The sequence below is a fragment of the Gekko japonicus genome, unplaced genomic scaffold, assembly GCF_001447785.1.
Source record: "Gekko japonicus isolate JY-2015 unplaced genomic scaffold, Gekko_japonicus_V1.1 scaffold769, whole genome shotgun sequence".
Lineage (NCBI taxonomy): Eukaryota > Metazoa > Chordata > Lepidosauria > Squamata > Gekkonidae > Gekko > Gekko japonicus.
This window is the reverse complement of record NW_015175993.1, coordinates 70170-84887: the sequence shown is the minus strand read 5'-3', so window position 1 is coordinate 84887 and position 14718 is coordinate 70170. Positions and strand designations below refer to the sequence as shown.

Below are 14718 nucleotides of genomic sequence, written 5' to 3'. Positions count from 1 at the left end.
TGCAGTCTTCCTTGGTGGCCTCCCATCCAAGTACTGGTCTTGCTTAGCTTCCAAGATCTGACAAGAATGGACTTAGACCATACCATTCCACACGCCGTGACTGCAGTTCTTGGGGGGGGGGAGTGAGTTTACTGTTAAAGTTCTTCTGGTTGCCATCGTCACCCGTTAAAGAGCATCTTGGACCCACCACATGGCTGAGGATGAGTTACAGTGGTCTTACTGCCCACTTTTTAATGCTTGTTTTTACTGATGTATTTCTTGCGAGTGTTCCTATATGGGCACACACACACACACACACAAATGCAAAAAATACTGCCCCCCCACCAAAGTACTGCATCCTGACCAGTGTTCCCTCTAAGCTGAATTAGTGTGAGCCAGCTCACAGTTTTTTAGCCTCTGGCTCACACATTTTTGTCTTAGCTCAAGAAGGATGGCTCCAGAGCAAACTAATTTATGCAGTAGCCAGATCGCTTGCTCACAACTTTAATGTCACTAGGTCAAAAAGGAGAATTTTTGCTCACAAGACTCCACAGCTTCGAGGGAGCATTTGACAAAACAGGGGTTGTTGGTAGGCAGAACCATTCTGTGTGTTCCAGGTGAGGTTGTACTCCCGCTTAGGCTAGGCTTGCAGTTTGGAGTGGATTCAGACCCAGCTTTGTTGTGGGAACCTGTTTTTGAAGGCTCTGTGGTTTTTAACCAGGGCAGCAGTTGCCAGTGGTAGAGTCCTCTCCACACTGTATCTGCAGTACCCTTCCCAGGTATGTTTGCCAGGCACTTTCACTGACTGATTTAAGCACCAAGTAAGTGCCGAGCAAAAGCTGTTTTATTTATTTAGGACATTTGTATTCTCTGCCTTTCTTCCGACACAATCAGGATCTAAGTCTTCACTGAGCTGTAATTACGGAGAGCCTTTTGTCTGTATTTCCTATAGATGTTTTCTTCTTTTGAGATTATGTTGATGATTTAATATTGCTGTTTTAAACACTAGTGTAAATAGAAAGGCAGAACTGAATATGAAGAACTAATTCACAATCTTAAATTGGCAGCCTTTTAAGAAACAGCATACAAGCTATTTTACCAACAAATTCTTCCAAAGCAAGAATTTGGAAGTGATGTCACGTTGAGCGGATTATCTTTATTTGACAGTATAATTTTTTTTTAAATATATAAAACTGCCATTCCAGAGCATTTGTTTTAGGAATTGTTCTAATCATTTTGCTTCTCTGATTGCCTAGGAAAAAGCCAGCAGAGAGGAGCAAAAAGCTGTTCTTATACTACGCCTCGTTCTTCATGTCACCCTTTGTGGTCTTCTCTTGGAACGTCATCTTCTACATTGTCTTCCTCCTGCTGTTTGCCTACGTCCTGCTCATGGATTTCCAGAAGGAGCCCACTCTGCTGGAGTTGGTCCTCTATGGGCTGGTCTTCGTCCTGCTATGTGATGAAGTGAGACAAGTAGGGAGTGCTTGGAAATCAAAAAAAGTTTTATTTGCAGGAGGTTATTCCAGTCCCAGGAAGAGGTGGAGACTCCTATGGAGTTCAAATCCATTTTGATTGCATTTCAGTTCCCACTAAAGCAGGGCTGTCAAACATAAGGCCCGGGGGCAGAAGTGGCCCAAGGCTCTTACCTGGCCCGCAAGCAACTGGTATGGATGGAAATGTAAGCTACTCCCCCTTTTATGGTAACCGCCTCGCCCCATATGAGCCCCGTAGAGCACTGAGGTCCACCAACCAGCATCCCTGGCTCCAGTAACGTCCGACTTGCCTTGACCAGGGCTAGGGCTTTCCCAGCCCTGGCACCTGCCTTGTGGAATGAGCTCCCGTGTGAGACCAGGGCCTGTGGGATTTATTGCAATTCCACTGGGGCTGCAAGACGGAGCTCTTCCACCGGGCTTTTGGTTGAGGCAGTGGGCATCCCCTTCCTTGGGTCGGCCCCCATCTGTAGCCTGGGTCTTGAGATCTTAAATCTTAAAGATCTTTAAAAAACCCTTTACATCTTAATACCATCGACCACTGAGGTATCTGGTTTTTATTAGAGTTGTACGGCATATATGAGTTATGTTATTTATTTTGTGTTTTAATGTGGTTTTAATTGTATTGTATTTTATACTGTTGGAACCCACCCTGAGCCTGTTAAGGGGAGGGCGGGATATAAATCCAAATAAATAAATAAATAAATATCCCTTGGAAAAAAACTAATTTTGGGTATGATTAAATACATTTATTTGGGGGGTTTGGGGGTTCCCCAGTAAATCAATGCTTTCACTGGTAGGAATTAATTGCTTTTGTTTGTATTTTGAGTTAAAAAGTAATATTGTTAATTGGGTTTGCCTGTGTCCTTTATAAAGTTTATCTGTGGTACCTGGTATTACATTTTATGGTACACATGGCCCAGCCCAACAAAGTGGCATTTATGTCATATCTGGTCCTCGTAACAAATGAGTTTGATACCTCTGCACTAAAGTGTCTGGAATTATTTCTTTGTCATAGGATGCACACACTCTCTCTCTCTCTCTCGCGCACACACACACACACACACAGAGTGTATGGATCTTCAGTGAAATATGCCATCTTCAGTATCTTCAGTGAAATAATGTTGTCACTTCCCTGATGTCCCAGTATTTGTGAGGGTTGTCACTGGCTTCAAAGAGCCAGTTTCATGTAGACCCAAGGAAGAGACAGACATGCTAATTGGGTAAAGGGCTATAACTTTATTAAGGGAGCAAGATCTGCAACTGGTAAAAGCATTAAACAACATTAAGCGCCAACCTGAAAATGTAAGCAAACTTGTCCTGAATGTAGTCTGGCAACCTGTTTCACAAAGTGGCTAACCAGATACCTCTGGAAGGCCTACAGGCGGGGTGTTGGAGATGTGTTGCTGTCCCTCAGAACTAACATTCAGAGAATTACTGCCTCTGAACATGATGGTTCCATTTAACCATCATAGTTAATAACCATCAAGGGTCCTGTCCTCCATGAATTCACCTCACCATATTTTTTTAGTAGTCATCACCACATCTGGTGGCAGTGAGTTCCACAAGTTAACTTTCCCACTATTTAACTGTTCTTTGAGTACAGGAGAAATTAATTTTATCTGTTCTGCCCATAAACTTCATTGGGTGTGAGAGAGGGAAAAAGGTCTCGCGATTTACTTTCTTCATTCGATGCATTATTTATAAACCTCTGTCATCTCCCCCCTAAATTAAAAAGCACTGGATTCCGTTTCTTGTAGAGAAAGTGTTCCAGCCCCTTGGTCATTTTGGTTGCCCTGTTCTGCAACTCTCCCAAATCTGCTACACGCCGATGTGATGACGTCACATGGAAATGATATCATCATGTTGCGGGCGTCGCATGGCGACGCTCTGGTTTGAGGGCAAAACTCTATGATTTGAGGGCAATTTTACCATAGAGTTTTGCCCTCAAACCAGATTGTTGCTGCGTGATGTCCCCAACATGTTGTTGTAACTTCCATGTGATGTCATTGCATCAGTAATGTCCCTGTTTGGGACGGAGCCCCACCCCACTCCTGGAAGGTTCCCTCCCACCCCCTGCCAGTGCATGGTGAGTATCTGGACACCCTTGAAGATTATCTCCAGGGCCATGTCTTCCATCATCAACTGGAGGAAGACTTCAGGCTTTTCTGAGGTGGGATATAAACAGTGCTTTGTATCCTACCACTCCACTCAACAAAGTTTTGAAGCTTTCCTCCGGCAGAAGTGGCTTTTCCTCCTTAAGTGGGAGAAGACTTCAAACTCTGCTGAGCCACAGTTTATATCCCATCCCATAATAAATGTTTGTGAGGTACTGTATGAACCGGGAGCTTCAGTCTCGTTTCTGTGCATCAGAACTTGCGGAGGCTCCAGGCCTCAAGTTGGCAAGTACAGCTTGTTTAATTAGCAAGACTCAAAACACTCTGCTCTTCAGCGGCTCACCTCTCAGTCTCTTGTTCGGTTCTGAGGGAAGGGGATGGTGCTCCACACTTCAGCTTTTAGAAAGCCTGTCAACATTTATTAAAGACGAGTGGAAGAAAAGTAACAGATCACTGTATGGCTGGAACAGTTCACAGATGTTAAATTAGCACACCTTTACAAGGCCCAAGCTGAAACAAGTTAAGCATCTAAGGGAAAGAACTTAAATAACAAGTAATACTTCCATACAGGTAGCTTCATGGGAAAGCATCTAACCTGATGAGAGAATGAACTTGCAAAAGGGTTATATGAATCATATGAAAACACAATGCAAAGCTGATAAATGAGAATACTTTAAATAAATGAGCTGGGTGGAAATTAAACCGTAGCCGTAGGCTAAGGTAGATATTTGCGTAGTGTTGTCAGATATATGGAACACTGTTGATCTAATAGGCTTGTAGTCTCCTGAAATAAGAAACGTACCATGCAACCTTTTTATGTGGTAAATGTATTTATCAATTTATTGTAATTTATCTAGGAATCTTGAAACTAGGAAATCTTAGGTAGTAGAATAAACTAGGATAAGTTGTTTAGCGTGTTTTATAGAATCGAAAATCCATCTGAAATAAGTAGGATTCTGATACTGATGAGGGAAGCATAAATACAAATATGATTAAGGCCTGCAATCCTATGCACATTTATTTGGGAATAAGGCCCATCCAACACAGTGAGATTTACTTTTGAGAAAACATACATAGGACTGGGTGGTATCAGATCCTCCCCCCCCCGGTTCTTGATTTCCCAACCAGCAAATTTAATTATAAACCGTAAATAAGACCGAGTCTATAACATTGTTTGTTCAATGGGCTATGTATTGTTGAATTTCTACTTTTGTTTGGTGACCTTCTCCTTTTTTGTCATTAGTGGTACATGAATGGTAGTAAGTACTTTTCAGACTCGTGGAATGTTATGGACACACTTGGGATCTTTTACTTCATAGCAGGCATTGTGTTCAGGTAAGTTTCATCTGACCCACAACCATTGTGGTGGAGCTCACAGCAATTTGATGTGATAATGATATGAAAATGATATTGCATGTAGTATAATAGTACTTACTTGGTGTGTTGTAGGGGTGACCTAGTTCTAATATTTCGTTAGGACTGATAAGTTTAATATTGGCAAGGGAAAAATGCTTTCAGAAGAAAACAATAGCTCTTTTAGTGTCTTCAGGATCAGATTTGGTAGCAGAAAGACCCCAGCTTTTATTTTCCCCACTATAATTCTATTTTAGGGAGTGATACCTTTAAAAATAAGCATATTATTACAATACAATCAACATTTAATATTTATACAATTATAATATTAACTAACAACACACAGAGACACGGGCAAAATGTTGTATACCACTCTGTGATTGCTCCTAAATTGATCCCATCAACAGATCTATAGGGTAGTTCTCTTTTAGGACTAAATCACTGTTGAAAGAGCCAAGTTGTTGTTTACTAGCTTCAGAAAAAGCTACCGAGCCACGAACCTGTTGATTAAGTTCAGTTTCTTAGGTTTGTAAGTTTAGAACCTTATTAGAAAGAGAAACTAACTCACAAGACTGGGATTTGAGGACAGTTGGGTGACCTTGGGCCAGTCACAGTTCTCTCAGAGCTGTTGTCTCAAGAGCAGTTTTTTCAGAGCTCTCTCAGCCCCACCTACCTCACAGGGTGTCTGTTGTGGGGAGAAGAAGGGAAGGAGATTGTAAGCTGCTCTGAGACTCCGAGTGAAAGGCAGAGTATAAATCCAGCTCTTCTTCTATTGGGATATGTGGTTAATATAGCAGAGTTTTGCCCAGTCATAGAAGCGTGATACTATGTGCAGTAAATAAATCTCCCAAGAAGTATATTGCAAAAAAGGTAAACTTACATGATTTATTCAAGTAGATCCAAGTTCACATTCAGACTGTGGTCAGAAGAAGAGAAAGAAGACTAATCCGAAGAGTACTTTCCCTATCGCAGATGGCCAGCTCGTTCAGCATCATGTGTGTGGGAGCATGAGGGTATTGTCTCAGGTTGTCCCATGGGCCTTGTTGTTCATCTCTTGGTAGTAGTTTGGTAAATACGTCCGCTTTCATTTTCTCAGTGGGACAGTGGTGTAGCTTGACAACTCCTTCTCCCGGCAGGACTCTTACATACCAGTTCCTAATTCTATTGTGCTTTGTCCGCACATTGTTCTTTTCCGAAAGGGAGAGGGCTATAACAGCTCTGGTTATTCATTAGCCGTTGAACTGGCAAAGGGTCCTTAATGTCAAAATCCTCCAGTAATATTATAAGCCACTCTATTTCTCTGCATGCTTTTGAAGCGGATACAGATTCTGCATCAGTAGATGAATGGGCAACAATTTCTTGTTTACGACTTGCCCAATTTATAGCACCACCCCCATAGAAAAATACATAACCACTAGTGGATCTTAGGTCTGCTCTTTCTCCAGCCCAGGCTGCATCAGCATATCCCAACTGTGTGGGATTCTTCGATGCTGACAGTCTCAGTTTAAAGTGTGCAGTACCCCTTTAAGTACCTCATCACCCTTTTAACTGCAGTCGAATTCTTTGTGGTGGGTGTGCTAACCCCTCTGGATGATATACTTACAGCATTTGCAATGTCTGGTCTTGTTGTCATCGCTAAGTATAGAAGCTTGACTATGGCAGCTCTGTTGTTATTGCTGTCTGTCAGTGCTTCATCGGGTACCTTTTCTTTGTACAAACCTGATTCTATTGGTGTGGGCATTGGATTAACACCTTCCAGGCCCAGGCTTTGCAATAGTTCCAGTATCTTCTGCTTTTGACTAAGTAGATAATTTTTTTTGGCCCCCCGGAGGGGATTTTTTAATTGCATTTTATATATAGACTACAAACTACAATGAAAAAAGGGAGGGGTACTACATTTAGGGAGAAAGTAAAGATAACCACTACTGACTAAAAACCCAAGAGAGGAGATCTTCAAAATAGCTTATATACTATACCATCCCTTTAAACGCTACATTCTATGAACTTAGTCAGTCATGCTTTTATAACTTTTAAATCTTAAGTTTAACTGTTAGGAAAGATTCCCTCAGCATCTCCATGTTAAAATATCTTATTTATCAGAGTTCCATTCAGAGTCTTTCAACCTTCATTTCTTCTTGTCTTGTCTCTTCCACAGTTTGTAAGGACTTTTAGGAGCCGCTGCACCTTTCTTCGACAGAGAGTCCTCTCCAGAGCTCTCCACTGGACTTACTGTCCTTTTCTTCTTTGTCCATCTCCTCTGGCTCACCCCACTGTGCTCTCAAAAAGTCTCGTGCTTTTGCCACAGAGTCAATCTTTTCTTTCTTTTCCTGGAGTTTAAAGGTCACGCCCTATGGGTATAACCACCTATAGCCATTTGCATTGGTTTGAAGAAAAAGGATTAAATCTTTATACTTCTTTCTCCGTGGTCTTATTTCAAATTGAATGTCATTCAAAATCCGAATAGTCTTGTCCTCAATTCTCAAAGGTTTCCCCGCCGTCGTTCTCAGGATACAATCCCTTACGTGCCTCTTCGAGAATCTCACCACAATTTCCCCAGGCAGATTCTTCTTCTTTATGTATATGGAATAGGACCTGTAGACCACATCCATTTCGCTCATAAGATAATCCGCCTTTAAATCTGTCACTGGGGCCAATGCTTCGCTCATCATATGCTTCAGATTCTCTCCTTTGCTCTCTGGGACATCCAGGAAGCGAAGAACCAGATTTGCTTTTTCCATTTGTATTTGTAAATGCTGTTCTTCTGTTGAGTTTTTCTTCTTTTCCAATTTATACACCTTTTTCTTCACCTTTTGTGTGGTGGCATCAACCTCTTTCACTTTCTCTGTTGTTTGGTCCAGGATTTTAAGTGTATTGTTGATTTGTGTCTGCTGGGTAGATATGCATTGATTCATTTTTGACAGCTGCTCTCAAAGATTAGTCATCTGCTCCAGCAGGGGGCGCAGGGACTCTGCCATCGTTTTAGCCAACTCGGTGGTTCCTTCCGGTCTTGGACTCTCAGCTCCTTTCGTTTTTAAAAGCTTCTCCTTCTCCGTCCTCTTCCCCACCATCTTTTTTGATTGTTTACTTTCGCCCAACTTTTAAAAGTCTCTGAATTTGCCCTCCACCGCTCATGCGTGCCTTGGTAAGTCTTTCCAGCGGTTTTTTTAACCGCTTTGCTTCTGCTCCCCCCCCTCGATCTCGCTTAGAGTTTGTGTGCCTGGGAGGGGCCCCTCCCCCGCTTGCTTTGCCCTCTAGTCCGTGGGGTTTTTGGGGAGCTTTCTTTTTAGTTTATCAAATCACTTCCATCTGACTCATGTTCATTATCAGCCATCCGACCTCTTTTACTTTCGTTTTCCACCGCTCGATCTACTGCGCTTGTCCCAGCCAGCTTCACTAATTCCAAACGGACACAGACGGAGGGACCATGGGGATGGAGAAGCACCTCAATTTCCCAGCATCGTGCTGCGGAAGAGGCAACCTCTCAGAAGTCCCTTGGCCAGGAGGCTTTCGCCAGTCTCCTGGGGGGAGTGCGATACATCGCCCCCCTCTCCTTTCCGCCTGCGCGCAGTTTCACCCCTGGGAGGTCCGGGAGGTGTGACTGCTCAGCATGCAGCCATCCACCGGAAGTCAACTAAGCAGATAATTTTCATCTGGTTCCGGTTTAATCTGAATTCCCAAGCAAAAATTAGCATTGCTGAAGTGTTTGACTCCTGCTTCCTTGTTTAGTTGGGATATAATCTCTGCACACTCATTTTGATTTTCATGACAAATAATCAGATTGTCAACATAGGTCAGAATAAATGTCCATCTTCCATCTTGGTGTCTACTGTAAAGGCAGGGGTCAGCTTTGCCTTGTCTGAAACCCTGATAGAGTGGCATCTTGGTCAGCTTATGCAACCACGCTCTTGCAACTTGTTTAAACCGATAAAGCTTTTGAACTTTACACACTAGATGTTTATTCTTTTCATCTACAGACTAGATGTTTGAAGTTTACAGACTAAATGTTTATTCTTTTCATCTGTAAACCCTGGTGGCTGTTTCGTGTATAATTCTTCCTCTATTTTGCTATTTTAAAAGGCAGTCTTAATGTCTAAGTGTTGTTTGTATGTTGCTGGAAGCTGTGATGTTTAGGAACATCCTAGTTGTGGAATATTTGACAACTGGTGCAAAAGTTTGGTCATAATCTGATCCATAAATCTGAGAGAATCCTTTTGCCACTAGTCTGGTTTTGTATCTCTTAACGTCTCTGTTTGCATCCTGTTTAAAAGACCCACTTACTCTGAATGGCATTCTTAACCTTAGGTAGTCCAGTGAGAGTCCATGCCTTGTTCTTATGCAGTGCATCTGTTTCTTCTTGTGCTGCTTTCTTCCACTTGCTTGCTTCTGATTCAGACATGCACTGTAATTCAGTCCATGATGTTGGTTTGTATGGTAGCAACATCCCTGCAAGATAGGTTAGTTTCTCAGCTAGAACTCCCTTGTTGGCCCGCGGTGAGCATCTGAAGTGTAGGGTCTGCCTCTGCAGCAGTTTCTGGCTCCTGTGGCTCACTTTCTGGTTCAGGAACTTCTGCTTTCACCTCCTCTTCTGGTTGAGCATCTGTTTGTGCCTGCGTAGTGACTGCATCTGTTGGCTCCGGGCGATATACCGGCAGCTGGTTATTGTCACCATCTCCCTCTGGATGGTCATCTGTAGCAGCAGTCTGGTTGTTCCTTGGTCACTCATCAAACTGCACCACTCTGCTTGTAGTAATTTGGCTAGTGTAGTCTTGGTCACTCATCAATAATTTGGCTAGTGTAGTAATTTGGCTAGTCTAGAATTCTGTATCCCTTGCCCTCTGGAGAACAGCCTACAAAGATGCGTTCTTTAGCTCTGGGTTCTAGTTTGGATCTCTTTTCTTTTGGTGTATGGGCATAGTCCTTGGATCCAAATACCCTAATGTGTTCTACGCTTGGCTTTCTGTTATGCCGTAACCCATAAGGAGTTTTCTCGATGGCTTTGGTTGGCAATCTTTTACAAGTAAACTGCGGTCATTGCAGCTTCTCCCCAGTGCCTGCAGGGAAGGCCTGAGTCAATTAGCATGCATTATCGCGTGATTCTTGTGCTCAGAAATCCCATTCTGTTCGGGTGTGTGGGGTACAGTAAGTCTGTGCTGGATTCCATGTTCTCTTAGGAATACCTGCACTGATCTAGACATGAACTCACCACCATGGTCAGACTGGATGGCTTGGGGTTTCCTGTGGAGCTTTTTAGAAATCGTGGCAACATATTCTCTCAGCTGCTGCTCAGTTTGCAATTTTCCTTCAGCAAATAACACACAGTATATCTTGAAAAATCATCAATAAAAGATATTAGATAAGTGTTATTCCCGGTTGGTGCTGGTTTGATAGACCCACATAAGTCAGTGTGAATTAGCTCAAGTGGTTGCTTAGAGCATCTCTGACTTTGGGTGTGATCACACTGGTGGCTTGGCATGATATGGGGCCACGTCTATCTGTACCGGTTTAAAATGTTGTGGGGCGTATCATCCAGACAGCACACCCTGCTGTGGGTTACCCATGCAGCCATCCCATGGTCAAGCACCCACATTACTGCAGCACCTCAGCTGTGAAGTGTGCTGCCCAGTAGTTTTTTTTTAATGCAGGTGGGAGCATTTATATATGCACTTAGGTGCACATGCACTCGTGTGCATATAGGCAAAACCTCAAAAAACAAAAACAAAAAAACCAAACCCAGCAGTGGAAATAGATCTGCAGGTTCAGACCACCAGTCTGTTCTGCGTGTGCTCCCCCACGTTCAGGCATCTGGCCACACACAATGAATGTGCGGGGAACCGAAAACACCACTTATGATGTGTAGCCTTTTTAACCTGGCTCCAAGTCATCCTACAACCGGGTGAGTATGCCTGGGGAACGCCTTAACAGATGTGGCTGTGTGACCACGCCCATTTAATCTGGAGGAGAGGGGTGGCTATGTCAGGCCAAACTGCTCATGTGATCACACCCTTAGTGTGGGAATAGAAGGCTGAGTTGCCTTTCCCTTTATACAATTAACACACAATTGATTATCATTGGCATGCTCACTTATATCGACACCTGTTACCAAGTCCTTTGATTGTAGTTTCCCAATGACTTCTGGGTCACAGTGAGCAAATCGCTTGTGCCAAAGCTCCAGGGAGTTCTGGTCAGTGGTTGTCTTGGCTGTACAAGTCTTTGGTTCCTGGCAGTCCAGCTCAAAGACTCTATTTCTGAGAGCACCTGTGGAATATAGCTGACCTTGGTGCAAGACAGTACATACATTATTCTCAAAGTATATGCGAAATAACCCCCCCCCCGCCCGAGAGTGTGGGCATGCTTAGCAAATTTGCCTTTAAATCAGGAATGTATAAAACATCATCTGCTGTAATTCCAGTTCAACCATCTCCAATTTGGCAATTTAGTGTAACTTTTCCTTTTTCCTTGTATATCTCCTTGATCTCTATAAGCTAGTCACACTTTTTCTGCAGCATTTGTGTCCAGTTCATCAAACAAATTAATATCTGATGTCATATGTATGGAAGCACCACTATCAATTAACCAAGGCTTATGATTTGCATTCATTTGTGCTAAATGAGATATACATTAATTAAATTGCTTTCTTTGGGAGAAAAACTTCTTTCTCTGTGTTTAAGTATGAGATTGCTTGCTGGTGCTGGCATTTGTATTTCTATTGAGCAAGCACTCTCTCTGGAAGCAGTGAGGGATATTTATTTTGTCTTTGGGGTTAGATTTTCTGCAGCCAGTTTTGTTTATGGTACTCAGATTCAGAACATCTTCCAACTTAGAATATTTCCCATTAAATGTTGAGATGAATGCAAAATAATTTTCAGGTAGGGAACTTAGAAACAGTCTGATTTTTAAATCTTCATCTAGCACTTTACCAACAGTTGTAATCCTGTTAATTAGATTTAGTAACATTTTTATATGGGTTTCTACATTTCCACTTTCTTGTAACCTAATTGAGAAAAGTTCTGTAAACAAAGAAATCCTGCTAGCCTGGTCTTGTTCTCTGTAGACCTTTCTTAAGGCTTCAATCATCCCTTTTGCAGTTTCCTGTCCTTTTATGTACACCAATTGGGGATTAGCCAGTGTTCTAATAATAAGATTTTGTTCTTTACCATCTGCATTCTTATCTCATTTTCCATCTTATCTCATTTTTAGACCCTGAAGGTCATGGAGCAGTTAATGAAAAATTAGCTTTTTCCTCCTTGAGCTGGTGCTCAATTCTAAAAAGCCACACATTGAAATTATCTCTAGCTGCAATCACACACACTAAATAATGCGCTTTCAATCCACTTTCAGTGCCCTTTCCAACTGGATGTTATTGTGTGAACTGGCAAAACCCAGTTGGCAAGTGCATTGAAAGTGGATTGAAAGTACATTATTTAGTGTGTGAAATCACAGCCTCCGTTAAGTTTCTCTAAGATTGCATATCATTGGCTCCGGTCACACGGCAAAGTTGCCATGGGAGAGGCACGGGAGTCCCGCGGATTTTCCGGGTGCGATCACACCCCAACATCTGGGAAGCGCAGTGTTCCCGTGGCGAACCCATGGCTCCCCACCGAAGGTGCGGATTAAAAAACTAGTACTTACAAGGTACTAGTTTCCAAAAACCGCGGGCCAAGGGCGGGCATCTGATCGCATTTCCGGTGGACTTACATGGCATCCGGCGCCTGTCTCCGCAGGTTGCGCTACAGCGCCCAACAGCGCATGCGCACTAAGAGCGATTGCTAGTGCGATCGCGCATCGCGGCTTCTGTGTCGCACTGCAGGATACCCATCTGGTCGGCATCTCCCCCCTATCCATGGGACCTCGACCGGGACGTGTGCTCGGGCGGCCGCGCGTTAGTTTCCTCCGGGGCAATTAGCCACGCCTCCCCCCCACGATATCCAGCCCATGTGACCAGGGCCATTGTTTAGCAATTCAAAAAGATTGGGCTGGGTTTTTAATGATGGATTTTAATCAATGTCTTTTAATGTTTTGTTTTTACTTTTTCATTTTTTAGGTCACCTTGGACAGGTTCCTAGAAAAGTGGCATATTTTTTTCCGAAACAAACAAATAATTTACATTAATTAGGCAATGGACAACTCCTAAGAATGAGTCCTCAACTGTTGGCGATTTGCCATTTATCTGTGATGTTTTTACATGGTTCTTTGCTAATAAAATCTCTCAGACCTGTTCCCTCAGATCCTGATACAGGTGGCAGAGATATTACTTTAGCTGCTGCTGTTAGGATCAGTTCAGTATGCTTCCCTTGACTAGAGTTACTAAGGAGTGTGAAGGTCACCACTTTTAATTTGCTAAGGTAATCATAGACATGATTTGTGGGATTTCTTGTCCTGCAGAGAGGCACTGTGTGTGGAGGATTGTTAATGGAGACTGATAAACTATGTAAAGGCTTACTTTGAAAACTGTGGGTTAATTCAGATTTTTAAATTTAGTCCTGGAAACTGATTTAAAATTTCTTTCGAAGTTGAGTACATTATTTGAGTGTTAATTTTCTCTAATTTCTGCAGGTTCAACTCTTCAAATGAAAAGTCCTGGTATTCTGGCAGAGTCATCTTTTGCTTGGATTACATTATTTTCACTATGCGGCTCGTTCATATTTTCACAGTAAGCAGGAACCTTGGACCAAAAATAATAATGCTTCAGAGGATGGTAAGACATAAATGCACATATAATTGTCAATATGAGTCACACTGGCATTTGCTAGAAGCCTGTATTAATAGAGGTTTAACATATCCAGGGGCTGTTTTAGCCACAGGGAAGCCACAAAAGTCACCCCTGACCCTGGGTTGGGGATCCCTGTGCTGGCATTCCCCCACCTACTTTCACTGCCAAGCCATGGACCCGCCTCTCTGACAGCCCTGCCCCCCAGCCAGTATGTGAGGAGTGCTGGCAGAGTTTAAATATGCAAAGAAAGTGGAGCATTGACTGTTTAGAGGAAAAATAAGTAGGCTTATTAAAGAAGAACAAACTTGTTATAGAACATAGACAAGAGAGAGTGTTAACTGTCTAACCTAACTGCTAGCTAACTTCCAGGACATTCAATGGGTGACCTCAAAATAGCTGTTTTATTACAAAGGAACTTCAGGAACAGAATGGAAAGGGAAATTGCTGAATTGCAAGTTATTACAACTCTTGGAATAAGGACCTCCCCAGGACTCAACAGGAATATCGGTTTCTTATTTCATTACATATGCTAAACTCATCAAGTCCTTGCATATGAGTTCTTGCCAAGAAGGGCTATACAGCCTCTGTATTTTAGTGTATTTCTTTTTCGGAATGGTATATTGGAATGGTGAATGAAATGCAATGAATATTGGAGTGCATTTCTCTGACATGGCACTGCACCCCACTTCTGGGAAAAGGATGTTGTTAATTAACTCCATGCTTGAGAGGAAACAAATGGTGTGGCTCCAGAGCAAACTAACTTATGCAGTAGCCAAATCGCTCGCTCACAGCTTTAATGCCAGTCGCTCACAAAGTGTAGAATTTTTGCTCACAAGACTCCACAGCTTAGAGGGAGCATTGTTTTTTAACACAAAGATGACTGGTGAAGGGCAGAGAAAGCCATGTGTAAATGTGCAAAGAATTTGCTACCCACTTTTGAATGTTTGACAAAAAGGGGGTTGTGTTTTTTTTAACTTTTGGTGTAATTATTCACAATTTGCAATCAGAACACAGGGGTACTGCAGCATCATTGGCTTTCACTGATCTTGTAAAACCAGGCATGTTCCTG

At 42.6% G+C, this 14718-nt stretch overlaps 1 protein-coding gene across 1 annotated transcript in view; it reads left to right on the top strand.

Annotated features, from left to right (window-relative positions):
• TRPM8 (transient receptor potential cation channel, subfamily M, member 8) overlaps positions 1-14718 on the top strand; it is an 86280-nt gene that overhangs the window by 50304 nt on the left and 21258 nt on the right. The window contains exons 14-16 of the mRNA XM_015426383.1: positions 1236-1452; positions 4830-4921; positions 13493-13707. Of these exons, the coding sequence (XP_015281869.1) occupies positions 1236-1452; positions 4830-4921; positions 13493-13707 (524 nt within the window). The remainder of the gene's footprint in view (positions 1-1235; positions 1453-4829; positions 4922-13492; positions 13708-14718) is intronic.